General features: G+C 47.7%; 1 protein-coding gene across 13 annotated transcripts in view; it reads right to left on the reverse strand.

Moving 5' to 3' along the window:
• LOC106994750 (uncharacterized) overlaps positions 1-14,812 on the reverse strand; it is a 32,035-nt gene extending 17,223 nt beyond the window's left edge. For 3 of the 13 annotated variants that reach the window (XR_013410520.1, XR_013410518.1, XR_013410519.1), the window contains exons 1-4: positions 14,490-14,811; positions 12,183-12,230; positions 9,839-9,896; positions 4,055-4,167 (exon numbers count right to left, since the gene is read on the reverse strand). Coding sequence is in view for 6 of the 13 variants with exons in the window: in XM_077982379.1 (XP_077838505.1) it covers positions 8,880-8,989; positions 9,839-9,896; positions 12,183-12,230; positions 14,490-14,684 (411 nt within the window). In the remaining 7 variants the exon portion in view is untranslated. Of the gene's footprint in view, positions 1-3,343; positions 4,168-7,906; positions 8,990-9,406; positions 9,434-9,743; positions 9,897-10,529; positions 10,568-12,182; positions 12,231-14,489 lie in introns of those variants that run through there. The other 10 variants (XR_013410522.1, XR_013410523.1, XM_077982380.1 and 7 more) reach the window with 10 other exon arrangements.
• Between the last annotated feature and the right edge of the window lie 2,705 nt (positions 14,813-17,517).

A 17,517-nucleotide genomic window follows, 5' to 3' on the forward strand; every position in this document is an offset into this window, starting at 1 on the left:
GTGAACCCGGGAAGCAGAGCATGCAGTCAGCCAAGATCATGCCACTGCACTCCAGCCTGGGTGACAGAGCGAGACTCTGTCTCAAAAAAAAAAAAAAAGAGATTATTTGTAAATCTTCACACCCCACCCGTTCCAGAATGTCTTCCAACATCCCCTTTCCTGGAGAAGTAAAAAACAAGGTTTGCATGTTGAGTATCAGCCTCTCCCATTGGGTGGGTGTTTAGGAAGGAGGATCAGTCGAGAACCCTATTCCAGCCCAGGTAAATGACCTGGCCAAAGATTTAATTTCCACAAATGTAGAATGCTTGTAACAGAACTCAGTGGGAATCAAAGTCAGGCATGGCACTGGGCTTTAAGGAGCACAAACGAAAAGGAGGGACTAGAAAACTTCAGAAAGGTATTGGGGGGGGCGTGGAGGGGATGGGACAGTGAGGATGTGGGATCCCGGAATAATCCAAATCCCTGTGTGGAGACCTATGTGTACAAAGGCTGTAAAGAGAGACCCAGGCTGATGGGGTATCTGTAATAAATCAAACATAATATAACAGGAGGCCAAGTGATAAGGGGACCCTGGAAAAACAGAACAAGCAGCAAAAGGAGCAGCATCAAACTCCATAGATATTCACAAATATCAAGACACTAAGAAAGCTGCATTCATTTAAATCAAGGTGACAGGCTGGGCACAGTGGCTCACGCCTGTAATCCTCATTTGAGGTTCAAGACCAGCCTGGCCAACGTGGTGAAAGCTCATCTCTACTAAAAATATAAAAATTAGCCAGGTGTGGTGGCGGGTGCCTGTAATCCCAGCTACTCAAGAGGCTGAGGCAGGAGAATCACTCGAACCTGGGAGGCGGAGGTAGTAGTAAGCAGAGATCACGCCACTGCACTCCAGCCTCGGGAGAGCAAAACTCCATCTCAAATAAAAAAATAAATCAGCCGGGCGCGGTGGCTCACGCCTGTAATCCCAGCACTTTGGGAGGCCAAGGCGGGTGGATCACAAGGTCAGGAGATCGAGACCACGGTGAAACCCCGTCTCTACTAAAAATACAAAAAATTAGCCGGGCGCGGTGGCGGGCGCCTGTAGTCCCAGCTACTCAGGAGGCTGAGGCAGGAGAATGGCGTAAACCCAGGAAGCGGAGCTTGCAGTGAGCCGAGATCGCGCCACTGCACTCCAGCCTAGGTGACAGAGCGAGATTCCGTCTCAAAAAAAAAAAAATAAAAATTAAAAAATAAATAAATAAATAAATAAATAAATGAAGGTGACAGTTACTGAGTGCTGTGGGCCAGGTACAATGATACACCCTCAAATGTGTTACCCTCATGAATCTGAATCACTTGTGATACCTCTGCTTTAAGGAGTCCTATTTCCCACACTCTTAGCTGGCTTGAGATGTGAAAATCCACCTAAATTATAAACAGTGAAAAAAAATAGTGGTGCCCATGCAGGGAATATGTCTAGTTAAAATTAACATAGATAAAAATCAGCAAAAAGAAATTTTAAAAATAGTTTTTGAAATTAAAAGCCATACAGGCCGGGCGCGGTGGCGCAAGCCTGTAATCCCAGCACTTTGGGAGGCCGAGACGGGTGGATCACGAAGTCAGGAGATCAAGACCATCCTGGCGAACACAGTGAAACCCCGTCTGTACTAAAACTACAAAAAACTAGCTGGGCGAGGTGGCGGGCACCTGTAGTCCCAGCTACTCGGGAGGCTGAGGCAGGAGAATGGCGTAAACCCGGGAGGCGGAGCTTGCAGTGAGCAGAAATCGCGCCACTGCACTCCAGCCTGGGCGACAGAGCGAGACTCCGTCTCAAAAAAAAAAAAAAAAAAAAAAAAAAAATTAAAAGCCATATAAACCAATGTGTCACTGATGAGTTCAAAGAAGAAACTGACCTGCAAACCAGGAGATACATGGGAAGAAGCAATAGTGAAAATGCTTCAGATCTAAACCTGTGGAATGAGGCTACCTCAGTGTCCAAAAATATCACTTAAATATAGTGCCAAGGGGCGGGGTGCGGTGACTCATGCCTGTAATCCCAGTATTTTGGGAGGCCGAGGCGGGCAGATCACTTCAGGTCAGGAGTTCGAGACCAACCTGGCTGACATGGTGAAACCCAATCTCTACTAAAAATACAAAAATTAGCTGGGTGTGGTGGCGCGCATCCATAATCCCAGCTACTTGTGAGGCTGAGGCAAGAGAATTGCTTGAGCCCAGGAGGCGGAGGTTGCAGTGAGCCGAGATGGCACCACTGCACTCCAGCCTGGGTGATAGAGCAAGACTCTGTCTCAAAAACAAACAAAAAATTTCCAATGAATAAACTACCTACCAAGACTTATAGAATGAGACTAAAACCACGGCTGGAGGAAAACTTTTAGCCTGAAAGTAGCCTAAGATTTAGAAATTACGGCAAAAAACTAAGGAGTAAGCAGTTACCCTTCAGGTTAGAAAACCAACAGCATTACAGGAAATGAGAGGGGGAAGAAATAATCAGATGGGGCTAGGATGGGGGCTTATGGGGATGAAGGAGGCAGGAAGAGCATGTGAAGTCTGTGCATAAAGTCACTCCCTAAGGACAGTCCCTGAGAGGAAGCTAGACGCACAAGGATCGGGCTAGGTGGAGAAGGTGGAGAAGACAATCCCGGAGGGCACGTTCAGGGGTTGACGGCGATAAGAAAACAGGAGGGCAGGCCGGGCGCGGTGGCTCAAGCCTGTAATCCCAGCACTTTGGGAGGCCGAGATGGGTGGATCACGAGGTCAGGAGATCGAGACCATCCTGGCTAACACAGTGAAACCCCGTCTCTACTAAAATATACAAAAAACTAGCCGGGCGAGGTGGCGGGCGCCTGTAGTCCCAGCTACTCGGGAGGCTGAGGCAGGAGAATGGCGTGAACCCGGGAGGCGTAGCTTGCAGTGAGCTGAGATCCGGCCACTGCACTCCAGCCTGGGCAACCGAGCAAGACTCCGTCTCAAAAAAAAAAAAAAAAAAAGAAAACAGGAGGGAAAGTCAAGTGTGGAGCCTTTTCTGTCCCTGGCATGGAAGACATCAGGAGCTGATGAGTGAAAGTGATAAACAGCATTCTCACCACAAAAAAAAGTCAAGGATTTGAGGTAACGGATAGATTAATTTGATTCTTAATCCACACTGCATTGAAAAATCACATCATTTTATACCCCATATACAATTTAGAAGATAGGTAAAAATCAGCAAGAAAAAAATGAAAAACGATTCTTTGAAGTATTTTTAAAACATGCAATTTATGGGGTACAATCTAATTCATCTATCTATCTATCTATATCTTTAAAAAAAAAAAACGGGGAGTCAATAAACACAGGAAACAGTACCTTGGGAGGGAGAGAAGGAAAATGGGCACAATCTGCCCTTAGAAAGACACAGCGTTTAAATCCACGCATGTGAGAACTCCAGGGTTCAAGGTAAGACAGGGATCAGTCAACAACAGCCGGCTTATCACCTATAGCCACAGGGTGGCGCCAACACCCACTGCTCCGGCCTGAGCCGGCCAGAGAGAACATTCAAGTAAAACTGGGACATCCCAGAAGGCCTGAGACCTGCAGGTCCCACCATTGAAGTCCAGTGAGGGAGGAAGGTCCAATGTGAGGTGAAAAAATACCATAGAGGTGTATTGAAATGAAATAATAGTTATTAAATAGTCATTGTACTTCAGGTAAAAGTAGGTAAAATGACAGAAAATGAGAGAAATGAGCGAGACACCATAGACATGTAATGATGGACAATAAATGACATGATATGGAGAGTTTGGCCACACGTGCAGACTTTATATCTGCCTGCATCACCCCGTAGAGATGATTACACAAACTGCACTGACACTGTGAAGTCAACAAGGAGATAAAGTAAAAATCAAATAGTTACGGAGAGGGTTGGTCTGTGCAGTGGGAAACCCTTCAGAACACGCACACGGCATCTCCCCTCCCTTCTGAATACCATGCATAGCCCGCAGCAGTAGATGGCAAATCACAGCCTGGGCCACCCTTCCCAGAATGTCACAAACATGGACGTGCAGACCACAGAACTCACCAGATACCCAAGCTGGGTGGCGCCGGGCTCTGAAAGCCATGCTTCAAGTCAGAGGGACTAGAAACCTCCCCGAGGGAGCAACAGGGATTGGGGATTCCAGGAGGATCCAGGGACTGTGCAAAGACCAAGCAGTGAACAGACGTGTGTGTCAGTGATTCGGTTGGCATGAACTCAACACCATCTAACGCCGCAGCTCACGTTTCTGTGTGCATCAGACTCACCTGGGGGCTTGTTAAATACAGATTGTTGGGTCTCACCCCTAGAGTTTCTGCTTCAGTATTCTGGGGAGCAGCCTGTGAACCTGTATTTCCAGCATGATTTTCAGGGCTACTGATACTGTTGGCCCAAGGACCACACTATGACCTAATTTAACACCAGGTTAGGGGAGGTACTAAGGAGCAAACAGCAACAGAAGAAGGGACCTGAAGCCTGTAGGGGCTTCTCTGTAAACTCCTCAAACATAAAAGCCTTCAAGGCTCTCAAAGAGCATTTACAGCATCATGTCTACAAATACAAGGTGCCATGCAGGGAGAGCTCCATCAAGCAGAGAGAAGAGCCCACTGAGTGTCCCTGTCTTAGTCCGTTTGTGTTGCTGTAACAGAATACCACAGACTGGGTGATTTATAAGCAAAAGTTCACTTGGTTTATGGTTCTGGACACTGGGAAAGTGAGGGGCCTGCATCTGGGGAAGGTCTTGCTGTGCTGTCCTATGGTGGAAGGTGGAAGGACAAGAGAGTGACCACATGTGAGAGGGAGAAAGGGAAAGAGAGAAAGGGAGGAAGCCAACCTCATCCTTTTACCAGGAACCCACTCCCAAGACATCTAACCCACTCTGCTTCATCCATTCGTGAGGGCGGAGCCTTCACCACCTAATCACCTCTTGAAGGCTGCACTGGTCATCGCTGCTGCCTTAGGGGTTGAGTTTCCCACACATGAACTTCGGGGAACACACTCAAACCACAGCAGTCCTCATGGAAACCTTCCAGAAAATCTGCGTGCCTGGCACTCCGGAATCCCTCTTTTCCACCCCTTCTCCCTGCAGCTCTAACATCGTGTCCCCTCGTCATTTTCCATTCAAGCATAGGAAAGAACAGAGTCACTACACCCATTTCTTTTTTTTTTTTTTTTTTTGAGACGGAGTCTCGCTCTGTCGCCCAGGCTGGAGTGCAGTGGCGCGATCTCGGCTCACTGCAAGCTCCGCCTCCCGGGTTCATGCCATTCTCCTGCCTCAGCCTCCCGAGTAGCTGGGACTACAGGCGCCCACAACCGCGCCCGGCTAATTTTTTGTATTTTTAGTAGAGACAGGGTTTCACCATGGTCTCGATCTCCTGACCTTGTGATCCACCCGCCTCGGCCTCCCAAAGTGCTGGGATTACAGGCGTGAGCCACCACGCCCGGCCACTACACCCATTTCTTATGAACCTTTCCTACATTAAAATAATCACTCAGATAGAAATTTGTAAACATAAATTTTCATTTTTGATATGAGCGAATATTAAATTTTTTTTTTTTTGAGGAGTTTTGCTCTGTGGTCCAGGCTGGAGTGAAGTGGCGAGATCTCCGCTCACTGCAACCTCCGCCTCCAGGTTAAATCGAATCTCTTGCCTCAGCCCCCCAAGTAGCTGGGATTATAGGCATGCACCACAACACCCGGCTAATTTTGTATTTGTAGTAGAGATGGGGTTTTCCCATGTTGGCCAGGATGGTCTCGAACCCCTGACCTCAGGTGATCTGCCCGCCTCGGCCTCCCAAAGTGCTGGAATAACAGGCATGAGCCACTACGCCTGGCCTTGAATATGAAATTCTGTATTAGTTTAATGAAATATCTAAAATACATAGAAAATAAAAATAATTACCAAAAATGTTCAATGATGCAAAGCAACACATACAGTGAGATCTCACATCCTAAAATATATAGACCTAAATATGTTATTTTAAAAATCAAGCAGAAACATAAGGAGCTCTATATACACCTTTTAAAATAAGCTTTCTGACTGGGTGTAGTGGCTCACGCCTGTAATCTCACACTTTGGGAGGTCAAGGTGGGCGGATCACCTGAGGTCAGGAGTTTGAGACCAGCCTGGCCAACATGGTGAAACCCCATCTCTACTAAAAATACAAAAATGAGCTGGGGATGGTGGTGGGCACCTATAATCCCAGCTACTTGAGAAGCTGAGGCAGGGAGAACTGCTTGAACCCAGGAGGCGGAGGTTGCAGGGATCTGAGGCACGCCATTGTACTGCAGCCTGGGCGATAGAACGAGACTCCATCTCAAAAAAATTATAATAATAAAATAAAATAAGCTTTCTAGGTTGGGCATGGTGGCTCACCCCTATAATCCCAGCACTTTGGGAGGCTGAGGCAGGCAGATCACCTGAGGTCAGGAGTTCAAGACCAGCCTAGCCAAAATGGCAAAATTCTGTCTCTACTAAAAAGACAAAAATTAGCCAGGCGTGGTGGTGAACATCTGTAATCCCAGCTACTCGGGAGGCTGAGGCAGGAGAATCACTTGAATCTGGAAGGCAGAGGTTGAAGTGAGCTGAGATCACGCCACTGCACTCCAGCCTGGGTGCCAGAGCAAGACTCCGTCTCAAAAAAAAAGCTTTCTAGAGTTTAACTCAAGAATTAATTTGAGGCCGGGCGCGGTGGCTCAAGCCTGTAATCCCAGCACTCTGGGAGGCTGAGGCGGGCGGATCACGAGGTCAGGAGATCGAGACCATCCTGGCTAACACGGTGAAACCCCGTCTCTACTAAAAAAAAATACAAAAAAACTAGCCGGGTGAGGTGGCGGGTGCCTGTAGTCCCAGCTATTCGGGAGGCTGAGGCAGGAGAATGGCGTAAACCCGGGAGGCGGAGCTTGCAGTGAGCTGAGATCCGGCCACTGCACTCCAGCCCGGGCGACAGAGCGAGACTCCGTCTCAAAAAAAAAAAAAAAAAAAAAAGAATTAATTTGAAATTCTGTCAAGAAAGAGGTACTCAAAAAACATGAAAAGTATGTAAGTCACTAATGTATCAAGAAAACAATCATTCTTGTATTGCAAATAAATGCCCAACCAAGACAAAAAGACACGTCACATCGTATGGGAAAAGACGGAAATGAGGGTGAGAGGAAAACTGTGACCTTGAATGTAAGACAGAAAAAAAATCAAGGCAGGATGTTACGGAATTGGAAATAATTCTCCATATTAAAGGGTTACAAGAGACAGGAAGAGAGGGGAGAGGGACGTGATAGTCACAGACTGCAGGAGTGTGGGGTGGACAGGAATAAAGGAGGCAGAGAGCAGTGGGGATGTACGTAAAATCACCCTCCAGAGCTGTGCTGTCCAACAAGGCAGCCACTTGCCACACGTGGCTGCTGAGCACTTGGAAGATGGCTAGTTCAACCTGAGAAATGCTGTAAATGGAAAACACATTTTAAAAAAATTCTGAATACTCAGTATAAAAGAAAGAATGGGCATGTGTGGTGGCTCACATCTGTAATCCCAGCACTTTGGAAGGCCAAGGAGGAAGGACTGCTTGAGCCAGGAGTTTGAGACCAGTCTGGGCAACATAGCAAGACCTCATCTCTTCAGAAAAAAAAAAAATTAGGCCGAGTGCAGTGGCTCACACCGGTAATCCCAGCACTTGCAGAGGCCAAGGTAGGTGGATCACTTGAGCTCTGGAGTTCGAGACCAGCCTGGACAACATGCCGAAACCCTGTCTTAACAAAAAAATACAAAAATTAGTCAGGCGTGGTAGTGCATGTTTGTGGTCCCAGCTACTTGGGAGGCTGAGGTGGGAGGATTTCAGCCCTGGAGGTTGAGGCTGCAGTGAGCCGAGATTGTGCCACCGCACTCCAGCCTGGGTGACAGAGCAAGACCTTGTCTTTAAAAAAAAAAAAAAAAAATTGGCGTGGCATGGTGGTGTGTGCCTGTAATCCAAACTACTAGGAAGGCTGAGGCAGGAGGATCTCTTGAGCCCAGGAGTTTGAGGTTGCAGTGAGCTATGCTGGTGCCATTGCATTCCAGCCTGGGCAACAAAGCAAGACCCTGTCTCAAAACAAGAAAAAAGACTGTAAACCATCTCATTAATAATTTTTATTTTGATAAGATGTTGAAGTGATATTTTGGATAATGCTAACATTTTAGGTGAAATAAAACTAATTTCACCTGTTTCTTTGTAACTTTTCTTTTTCTTTTTTTTTTTTTTTGAGACGGAGTCTCACTCTGTTGCCCAGGCTGGAGTGCAGTGGCGCAATCTTGGCTCACTGCAAAGTCTGCATTCTGGGTTCAACGTGCCCAGCCTCTTTTTAACTTTTCTAAAGTGACTACTAGAAAATGTAAAATGACGTATGTGTCTGGCATTGTATTTCTACTGGAAACCACTGCTCTAGAGAGAAATGGTCTCTGGGGAGGCAGAAATACGAGAACCACAAGAGAGGTGGATGGAGGGAAGTGACAGACACATCTGGTGGGTACCTTCAGGTGCTGACAGCGGGAACCCAGGAGATTCGGGTGTGGACAGGCCCCATCTATGCACAGCAGGAGAGGAGCATGGCTGACACTAGGGGTGCTGAGCTGACATACAGAACTATTCAGCTTTATAAACATGTGAAAAACATACCGCTAAGTCACTGACAACCCACAGAACAAATCATAATAGAAATGAAAAAACAGCCGGGCGCGGTGGCTCATGTCTGTAATCCCAGCACTTTGAGAGGCTGAGGTGGGCGGATCATGAGGTCAGGAGATCGAGCCCATCCTGGCTAACATGGTGAAACTCTGTCTCTACTAAGAATGCAAAAACAAAATTAGCCAGGCGTGGTGGCGGGAGCCTGTAGTCCCAGCTACTCCGGGGGCTGAGGGGGGAGAATGGCGTGAACCCGGGAGGCAGAGCTTTCAGTGAGCCAAGATTGCCACACTACACTCCAGACTGGGCAACAGAGCAAGACTCCACCTTAAAAAAAAAAAAAAGAAGAAAAAGAAAAAAGAAAATTAATCTTGAGGGAAAATATAAAACACTTCTTCATGAACATTAGAGAGTCGTAACAACCAAAACATCTGGAATTAGGGTAACTGAAATGGCAGTTTAACCCTCCTGAAGGAATGTTAATTTCTCACTAACAGTACTTTAAAGTTAGGGGTAGAAAATTATTTTTTATAGCGTTTCACAAGCATTAAAGTTAAAAATCCAAAATCACGTTCTTCTCTGACAGGAACTCCTCCTCAAAACAGAAGAAGCCTATAGGACTTTAACCTGGAAACTACTCAGGGAATCTGGAATATTCCTTCCGGGGGTATCTACAATTGAAACCTGGCAGTAATTTAAAACAAACCAGACAACTCTTGGGGTATGGTTGGAGCCTAAAGTCTACAGATGGTTCATTTAATATGCTGAGGTCTGAACAAGATGATTTTTTTTTTTTTTTTTTTTTTTTTTTTTGAGACGGAGTCTCAGGCTGTTGCCCAGGCTGGAGTGCAGTGGCGCGATCTCGGCTCACTGCAAGCTCCGCCTCCCGGGTTCCCGCCATTCTCCTGCCTCAGCCTCCTGAGTAGCTGGGACTACAGGCGCCCACCACCGCGCCCGGCTAATTTTTTGTATTTTTAGTAGAGACGGGGTTTCACTGTGGTCTCGATCTCCTGACCTTGTGATCCGCCCGCCTCGGCCTCCCAAAGTGCTGGGATTACAGGCTTGAGCCACCGCGCCCGGCCTGAACAAGATGATTTTAACCCCTTAAAATGAGGGAAACAAAATACAACAGAATAAATTAGAAGAGAACACAGATGAGTGGTTTAAAGGGCCTACTTGCTGTGTTTCCTCTGGTCTTCAGGTCTCCTCGCTGCTGCGGGATCCAGGAGCAGCTCTAGACCAAGAAATGGGAGGATTTTAGAGTGACTGCTGATTTCTCTATCATCTGCAATTAGTAAACATTCTCCGCAGTCTATGCAAAAAGTAACAAAACCACTGCAGATGACAAACACCAGGTAACACATATGCTACCTCCCAAAAACCTACCCACAAGCTCAACAATTTTAAACTGTTAGGATCATTGGCTCTGATCACCATGACTTGAGGTCACAACCAAACCGTCAAGCGCTAAACAGAGAGGTTTCCACTCTTAATCCACTGTGTGGAGAAGCACAGAGCTTACCCATTGGGGCGCTGCATCAGAAGAGACGTGCACACACCGGGGTGTGCGTTTGAAGGGAGCGATCAAACTACCACTCCCACAGCTCCTCTGTTCACGGGCACTGCAGTCTATGGCCTCATGTCCTTTGGGGGACGCAGTGGGAAGGTAACCCACATGCCAGTGACACCATCAAGAAACAGACACTGTGGGACTTTGCCCTGATTTCTTGGGGTCTTTTCTCTTTCCCCTTTGGGTTATGTGTAGACTTCCCCACTGTCCGCCTGACCACTCTCGTGCAGCCCAAAACCATAGCTTAAGTCACCAGCTAGGCCTTTCTTGGTGTAACTATTGAAAGGTGAGCCTCACCTGTTCAACCTCTAGAGAGATTTCTTCAAAATCTGGACCTAGAAGAATATGTAAACAAGATTTGCCTCAGTACGTTTGGCTTCTTCCTTCTTGGGGGAAGCCCTTAAGAAATATCAGCCCCGGCAGGGCGCGGTGGCTCAAGCCTGTAATCCCAGCACTTTGGGAGGCCGAGACGGGCGGATCACGAGGTCAGGAGATCGAGACCATCCTGGCTAACACGGTGAAACCCCGTCTCTACCAAAAAATACAAAAAACTAGCCGGGCGAGGTGGCGGCGCCTGTAGTCCCAGCTACTCGGGAGGCTAAGGCAGGAGAATGGCGTGAACCCGGGAGGCGGAGCTTGCAGTGAGCCGGATCTCGGCCACTGCACTCCAGCCCGGGCGGCAGAGCGAGACTCCGTCTCAAAAAAAAAAAAATAAAATAAAAATAAATAAATAAATAAATATCAGCCCCTTGGCCAGGCGCCCGCCCGTAATCCCAGCACTTGGTGAGGCCTAGGCGGGCAGATCACCTGAGGTCACAGGAGTTCGAGACCAGCCTGGCCAACATGGTGAAACCCCGTCTCTACTAAAAATATTTTAAAAATTAGCTGGGCGTGGTAGTGGGTGCCTGTAATCCCAGCTACTCTGGAGGCTGAGGCAAGAGAATTGCTAGAACCCAGGAGACGGAGGTTGCAGTTAACTGACACGGTGCCACGGAACTCCAGCCTGGGAGACAGAGCGAGACTCTGTCCCCCCCCAAAAAAAAGAAGTATCAGACCATTTGCCCAAGAAGTTCTTGTGACCCTCCTTCAGGAACACAGGGCAAATCCCCCCGGCTCCACACACTATAGCGCAGGACAGACCCACAGAGAACAAGCCACTATCATACAAACTCCGGGCGGGGTTTCCACCATGTTGTGCAGTGGGCGGGGGAGGGTGATGGGTCCTGAGCTCCAGATTTTTCCGGAGGTGGGAGGTGGGCATTAGGCTTTGAGGAGATGTGTAGGCCCAAATTACATCTCTGCAAACTCACACACAATGAAGCTTACACCAGGTCGGGTGAGATGGTTTAGAAATGACAGAAAGCCGAGGAACAGGCTGAAAATATGGGCGTCTCTGTCAACTGTGAGGACGGTAAATGCCAGCAACACCCCAGGAAGTGTTTCTAGCCGCATTTCTTCAATTAACAGGGCAAAGTTAGAGCAGCAACAACCACACAAGGGCCAGGCACTTCCCCTGGGGCAACTGATGTAAACCTGGAAATCAGCCACCCTCGGTGTCACCATTTCATGATGAATCAAATATACAGAGAAGTTCATTGACGGGTTCGGCATCAGAAAGCTAATAAATAAAGCCAGAGTCCAGGCATATACTGAACGCTCATTGACTGAAAATCAACCTCACTGGATAAGCGCAAAGGAACTCACTTTCCACATCCCTTAAGTATCCTCTCTGGTGGGTATTTGCTCTGTAAATTACATACGACAGAAGAAAAGGAAGAAAATGAAAACTCAGGAAAGTAAACACACTTCTAAACTCATGAATAGTAAAATACGGAAATATCCCTGAGAATCTATGAGACTATCCAAAGAAAATGCAAGATAGGAGGGTAAAAAGGCCATTTGGCAAAGCCTACAAAGTGAGTCCAAAATACGGTTCACAAGGAAACTTACCTTCCAATGCATCCAAGATAGAAGAATAGCAAAAGAAGCTCCCAATTCCTATTGAGGTGAGAACAGTATCAGTAGAAACAGAAGGAATCAGGCCAAAAAAAAAAAAAAAAGTTACAGGCCAATTTCTAAACCGCTGTTAGATCTAAAACAAATGAGAAAGTCCTGCCCTAACCAATAAACCAGAACAAACACTGTGCATTTCAAACACTGGGGGAAGTGGGCAGGGGTGCGCCTGTTCTATGCAGGACCCTTCTAACATACGGGAGAGTCTTTGACCCCTCCTCAGAATTATGCCATCAACTACAAAAAACACAACTCATAGAATTTCAAAGGAGACCAGTTACTTAGAAATGCAGCTATCAGGATACTTTAATTTTTCTGATATATTCATAGGCGTGTTGCTGTGGTAGTTTTAAATAATGGCTGAACATTTCTTGCCACTCCTCCCTTTGAGAGGCAGAATTGATGTCCTGTCTCCCCGATCCTGGGTGGATTTGCTGTGCTACCTCATAAAAGACCACTCAGCATCCGCCCTGGAGCCCTGTGCCACCTCAGAATTCCGACTATCCCGAGGCTGCCAGGCTCTAAGGAAGTCAAGGCCATATGGAGACACTACATGCAGGCACTCAGTCCCAGCTGAGCCCCATCTTCCAACATCCCAAGCCAGGTATCAGCTGTGAGGGAAAAGCCTCCAAATGCGTCCAGATCCCAGCTGTTGAGTCTTCCGTGCTGAGGTCAGACATCACGGAACAGAGACAAGTGGGCTACCCTTGTGCCCTGTCTCAAATCCTGACTATGAGCATGAGAATCCACAAACATAATAAAATGATTATTTGAGCCACTAAATTCTGGTGTAATTTCTGCCATAGTAACAGTGCCTGTAACAGCCACCTCAACACATTAAGTAACAATAGCAAGTAGCAAGTCATCACCGGGAACTGTTCCTTGGAACTGTCTTAGGAAGCAGTGACAACCACAAAGGCTATTTGGAGATGTTGTCAGATGACATGAAAACTGCTGTGGTCTCACTGCTAACAATGCCCCATACCCGAGGGGTCTACAGCCTATATTCAACATGGAAGGAAACACCCCATTTTGGTTAGAGGAATGTGATTTATATGTATATATATAAATCGGCCAGGTGCGGCGGCTCACACCTGTAATCCTAGCACTTTGGGAGGCCGAGGCAGGCAGATCACCTGAGGTCGGGAGTTTGAGACCAGCTTGACCAACATGGAGAAACCCCACCTCTACTAAAAATACAAAATTAGCCGGGCGTGGTGGCGCATGCCTATAACCCCAGCTACTCACGAGGCTGAGGCAGGAGAATCACTTGAACCGGGGAGGCAGAGGTTGCAGTGAGCCGAGATCGCACCATTGCCTTCCAGTCTGGGCAACAAGAGCGAAACTCCGTCTCAAAATAAATAAATAAATAAATAATCAAAATCAGTATTATAGTTCATAAAGGAAATCCCAAAACCTCCTTAACTGGTTGTTTCTTTCACAAAAGTTACTCTACACACGTGCTCCAAAAATAAGATTTTAAAGACACTGGGGAAAATACTACTACTAAGATATCAAAACCAGGAATTACTTCCTTTTAAACAATTCCAAACTAACTCGCTGTGCCTTTCAAAGAAATTTCCCACAAGATATATGATTTTATAAGGCCGGGCGCGGTGGCTCAAGCCTGTAATCCCAGCACTTTGGGAGGCCAAGACGGGTGGATCGCGAGGTCAGGAGATCGAGACCATCCTGACTAACACGGTGAAACCCCGTCTCTACTAAAAAATACAAAAAACTAGCCGGGCGAGGTGGCGGGCGCCTGTAGTCCCAGCTACTCGGGAGGCTGAGGCAGGAGAATGGTGTAAACCCGGGAGACGGAGCTTGCAGTGAGCTGAGATCCGGCTACTGCACTCCAGCCTGGGCGACAGAGCGAGACTCCACCTCAAAAAAAAAAAAAAAAAAGAAAAGAAAAGAAATATGATTTTATAAAGCCTGACAAGTTGCTTCTGTTAGGACAACCACCAAAACTAAAAATTGGTTTAATTAGCAACAACAAAAAAAATGCCATTTTAACTGGCTGTCCTTATCAGAGACAGTCCACTAAAGAATACAAATGGCAAAACGTGAGATTTGTTAAAGGTTGGGGTGCATTATAAACATAATATAAACCAGGAATGTATTTTATTTAATAAACCTGAACCTGCCGGTCACTCCTTCCCCTCGAGGCGTTCTGCAACAAAACACCTGCCTAGAAATACAAGGGCGTTTTACCCGAGTGAGCTGAAAAAGCCCCGTTTTTACCTTTAATCTCAAGACAATACGGGTCAGAGGTGAGCAAACTACACCCGCGCCAGTGCGCGCGCCCGAGTCCGGTGGACTGATGAGGAAGGGCCGGGACGCAGCCAGAGTCCTAGTTCCCGCCGTGGCGATAGCCAATTTCCCAGCCGTGGACGCTGAAGGCGAGGACTTCACGCCGCTGACCCTCCAGCGTCCCATGTCCGGCGGGCGCTTGGCCGAACAGCCCAACTCTGCGCAATCATACTTCCCACTGTACACCTGTACTCCACCTGCAGCCCCAGCGTCCGCCCGGCTTCCGGAAAAGGGAGGGCGGGCTTCCGTAAACGGTGACCAATTGGAAACGCGATCAGATGTTACTAGGCGGACAGTTCGCTTCCAGGCAACACAGTAGGAAGGGAAGCTCTCAGTCAGCCTCAATTAGACGGAGATTTCAGCCAATGGGTGTGCAGGTTCTCTCCACATTAGCCAATAAGAAGCGCTTGGGGCCGACCTGCCTACAACCACAGCAAAAGTTTTCGTGCTCATTTCTGCGTGGGAACGCCTACCCGCCGCGCCAAACCAGAACTTTACAATCACCCTTGATGGTGTTTCCTGCACTTTGGAGATTTGCACCAGGTGGTGGAGACCCTCCCACCTGGCCCATGCCCGCCGCCCGATGAACACCAAGACCCAACCTTGTGCACCACCAGTCTTGTTATCAACAAACAGGCTAGTAAATTATAAAAAAATAGACTAAAGGAAATGTAGCTGGGCGTGGTGGCATGTGCCTGTAATCCCAGCTACTCCGCAGGCTGATGCAGGAGAATCGCTTGAACCCAGGAGGTGGAGGTTGCAGTGAGCCGAGATCGCGCCACTGCCCTCCAGCCTGGGCGGCAACAGCGAAACTCCGTCTGAAAACAATAAAAGAAAGGAAATGGGGCCGGGCGCGGTGGCTCACGCGTGTAGTTCCAGCACTTTGGGAGGCTGAGGCGGGCGGATCACTTGAGCTTAGGAGTTCGAGACCAGTCCGGCCGCCAACATGATGAAACCCCCGTCTGTACTAAAACTACTAAAATTAGCCAGGCGTGGTGGCGGGCGCCTGTAATCCCAGCTACTCAGGAGGAAGAGACACAAGAATCGCTTGCACCGGGGAGGCGGAGGTTGCAGTGAGCCGAGATCGCGCCTCTGCGCTCCAGCCTGGGCGACAGAGTGAGACTCCGTCTTAAAATAAAATAAAAAAAAAATAAAATAGGCCGCGCGCGGTGGCTCACGCCTGTAATCCCAATACTTAGGGAGACCGAGGTGGGTGGATTGCCTGAGCTCAGGAGTTCGAGACCATCCTGGGCAACATGGTGAAACCCCGTCTCTACTAAAACTACAAAAGTCAGCCGGGCGTGGTGGCGCATGCCTGTAATCCTAACTACTTGGGAGGCTGAGGCAGGAGAATCGTTTGAACCCGGGAGGCGGATATTGCAGTTAGCGACATTGTGCTCCAGCCTGGGCGAGAGGATCGAAACTCCAACTCAAATAAACAAACAAACAAACAAACGGAAATGGACAAAGGAAACATTAATGCATGAAATCAAACAAATGCTTTCGCTGACAGGCTCCGTCTTTGCAAAACTGAACCTAGGACAATGTGCACGTTTCTAACTAGCAATTCCGGAGGACAGAGCTGGGAGGGAGCATGAACTTGATTTTCTGTAATTTAAAAGTCAGTGTTTGCAGGTATTTTCAGTGTTCTATAGTGGGCTTTAGTTCCGGTCGCAGTGTAGCAGGCCAGGTTTCCTTTAGCAACCAGAACAGTTTACACTAACCCTTGACTGTAATTTTGATGAAAGCATAAGTTAAACGTCAAAGAAATGGAGAAACTGGTGCCTGAGTATCAGGGATGGAGTCTTCTCAGACCCTAAAGTCTGATAGAATAAGAGCATTCTTTTTTTTTTTTTTTTTTTTTTTGAGACGGAGTCTTGCTCTGTCGCCCAGGCTGGAGTGCAGGGGCACGATCTCCGTTCACTGCAAGCTCCACCTCCCGGGTTCACGCCATTCTCCTGCCTCAGCTGTCCGAGTACCTGGGACTACAGGCGACCGCCACCATGCCCTGCTAAATTATTTTTTATTTTTATTTATTTATTTATTTTGTATTTTTAGCAGAGACGGGGTTTCATCGTGTTAGCTAGCATGGTCTCGATCTCCTTACCTCGTGATCCGCCCGCCTGGGCCTCCCAAAGTGCTGGGATTACAGGCTTGAGCCACTGCGCCCGGCCAATAATAGCATTTTTACACATTCACCTCAGCCTGTCTTAAGATTGAGAAACTTTCCAAGACTCTAGAGAAATCTTTCCAGACCCTAGACCCTAGTTAAAGATTAGATGTTGGTTGAATGCAACACTCCTGCTTGTAGGTGCAATCCCACCATAGCATGGAGCTGAAGATGTTTATAAGCACTAGAAAAAAACTTGTAACTTTGAGTTGGTCTGGTGAGTTACTTGGCCCTTCTCCACGTAACCGGTTGCAGAAATAAACTTCCTTCTTTCCCAGTCTGTCTGCATCTTTTTTTTTTTTTTTTTTTTTTTGAGACGGAGTCTAGGTCTGTCCCTCGGGCTGGAGTGCAGTGGCGCAATCTCTGCTCACTGCAAGCTCCGCCCCCTGGGTTCACGCCATTCTCCTGCCTCAGCCTCGCCCAGCTAATTTTTTTTTTTTTTTTTTGTATTTTTAGTAGAGACAGGGTTTCACCGTGTTAGCCAGGATGTCTGTCTGCATCTTATCTCAAGGACTCCTCACGTGAAAGGTGGGTTGGTGGCGGGTTTTTTTGGGGTTTTTTTTTGTGTGGGGGGGTTAGGTGGTGGGTTGACTTTTTCTTTTGGGTTTGGTTTTGACGCTTACATACCACAGACACATGCAGCTTGTAGGAAGAAATTTTTGTCCGGGCTGTCGCTAGGTCCTTTGGGCCAAGCCATCTAATGGGAGCGAAGCTGACCATTCCCTCAGCGCGGTTCAGATCTAGACGGTCGCTTTAAGGTGTCCACATGGTGGCGTGCAAGTGGGTTGT

This window comes from Macaca mulatta, chromosome 19, assembly GCF_049350105.2.
Source record: "Macaca mulatta isolate MMU2019108-1 chromosome 19, T2T-MMU8v2.0, whole genome shotgun sequence".
Classification (NCBI taxonomy): Eukaryota; Metazoa; Chordata; class Mammalia; order Primates; family Cercopithecidae; genus Macaca; species Macaca mulatta.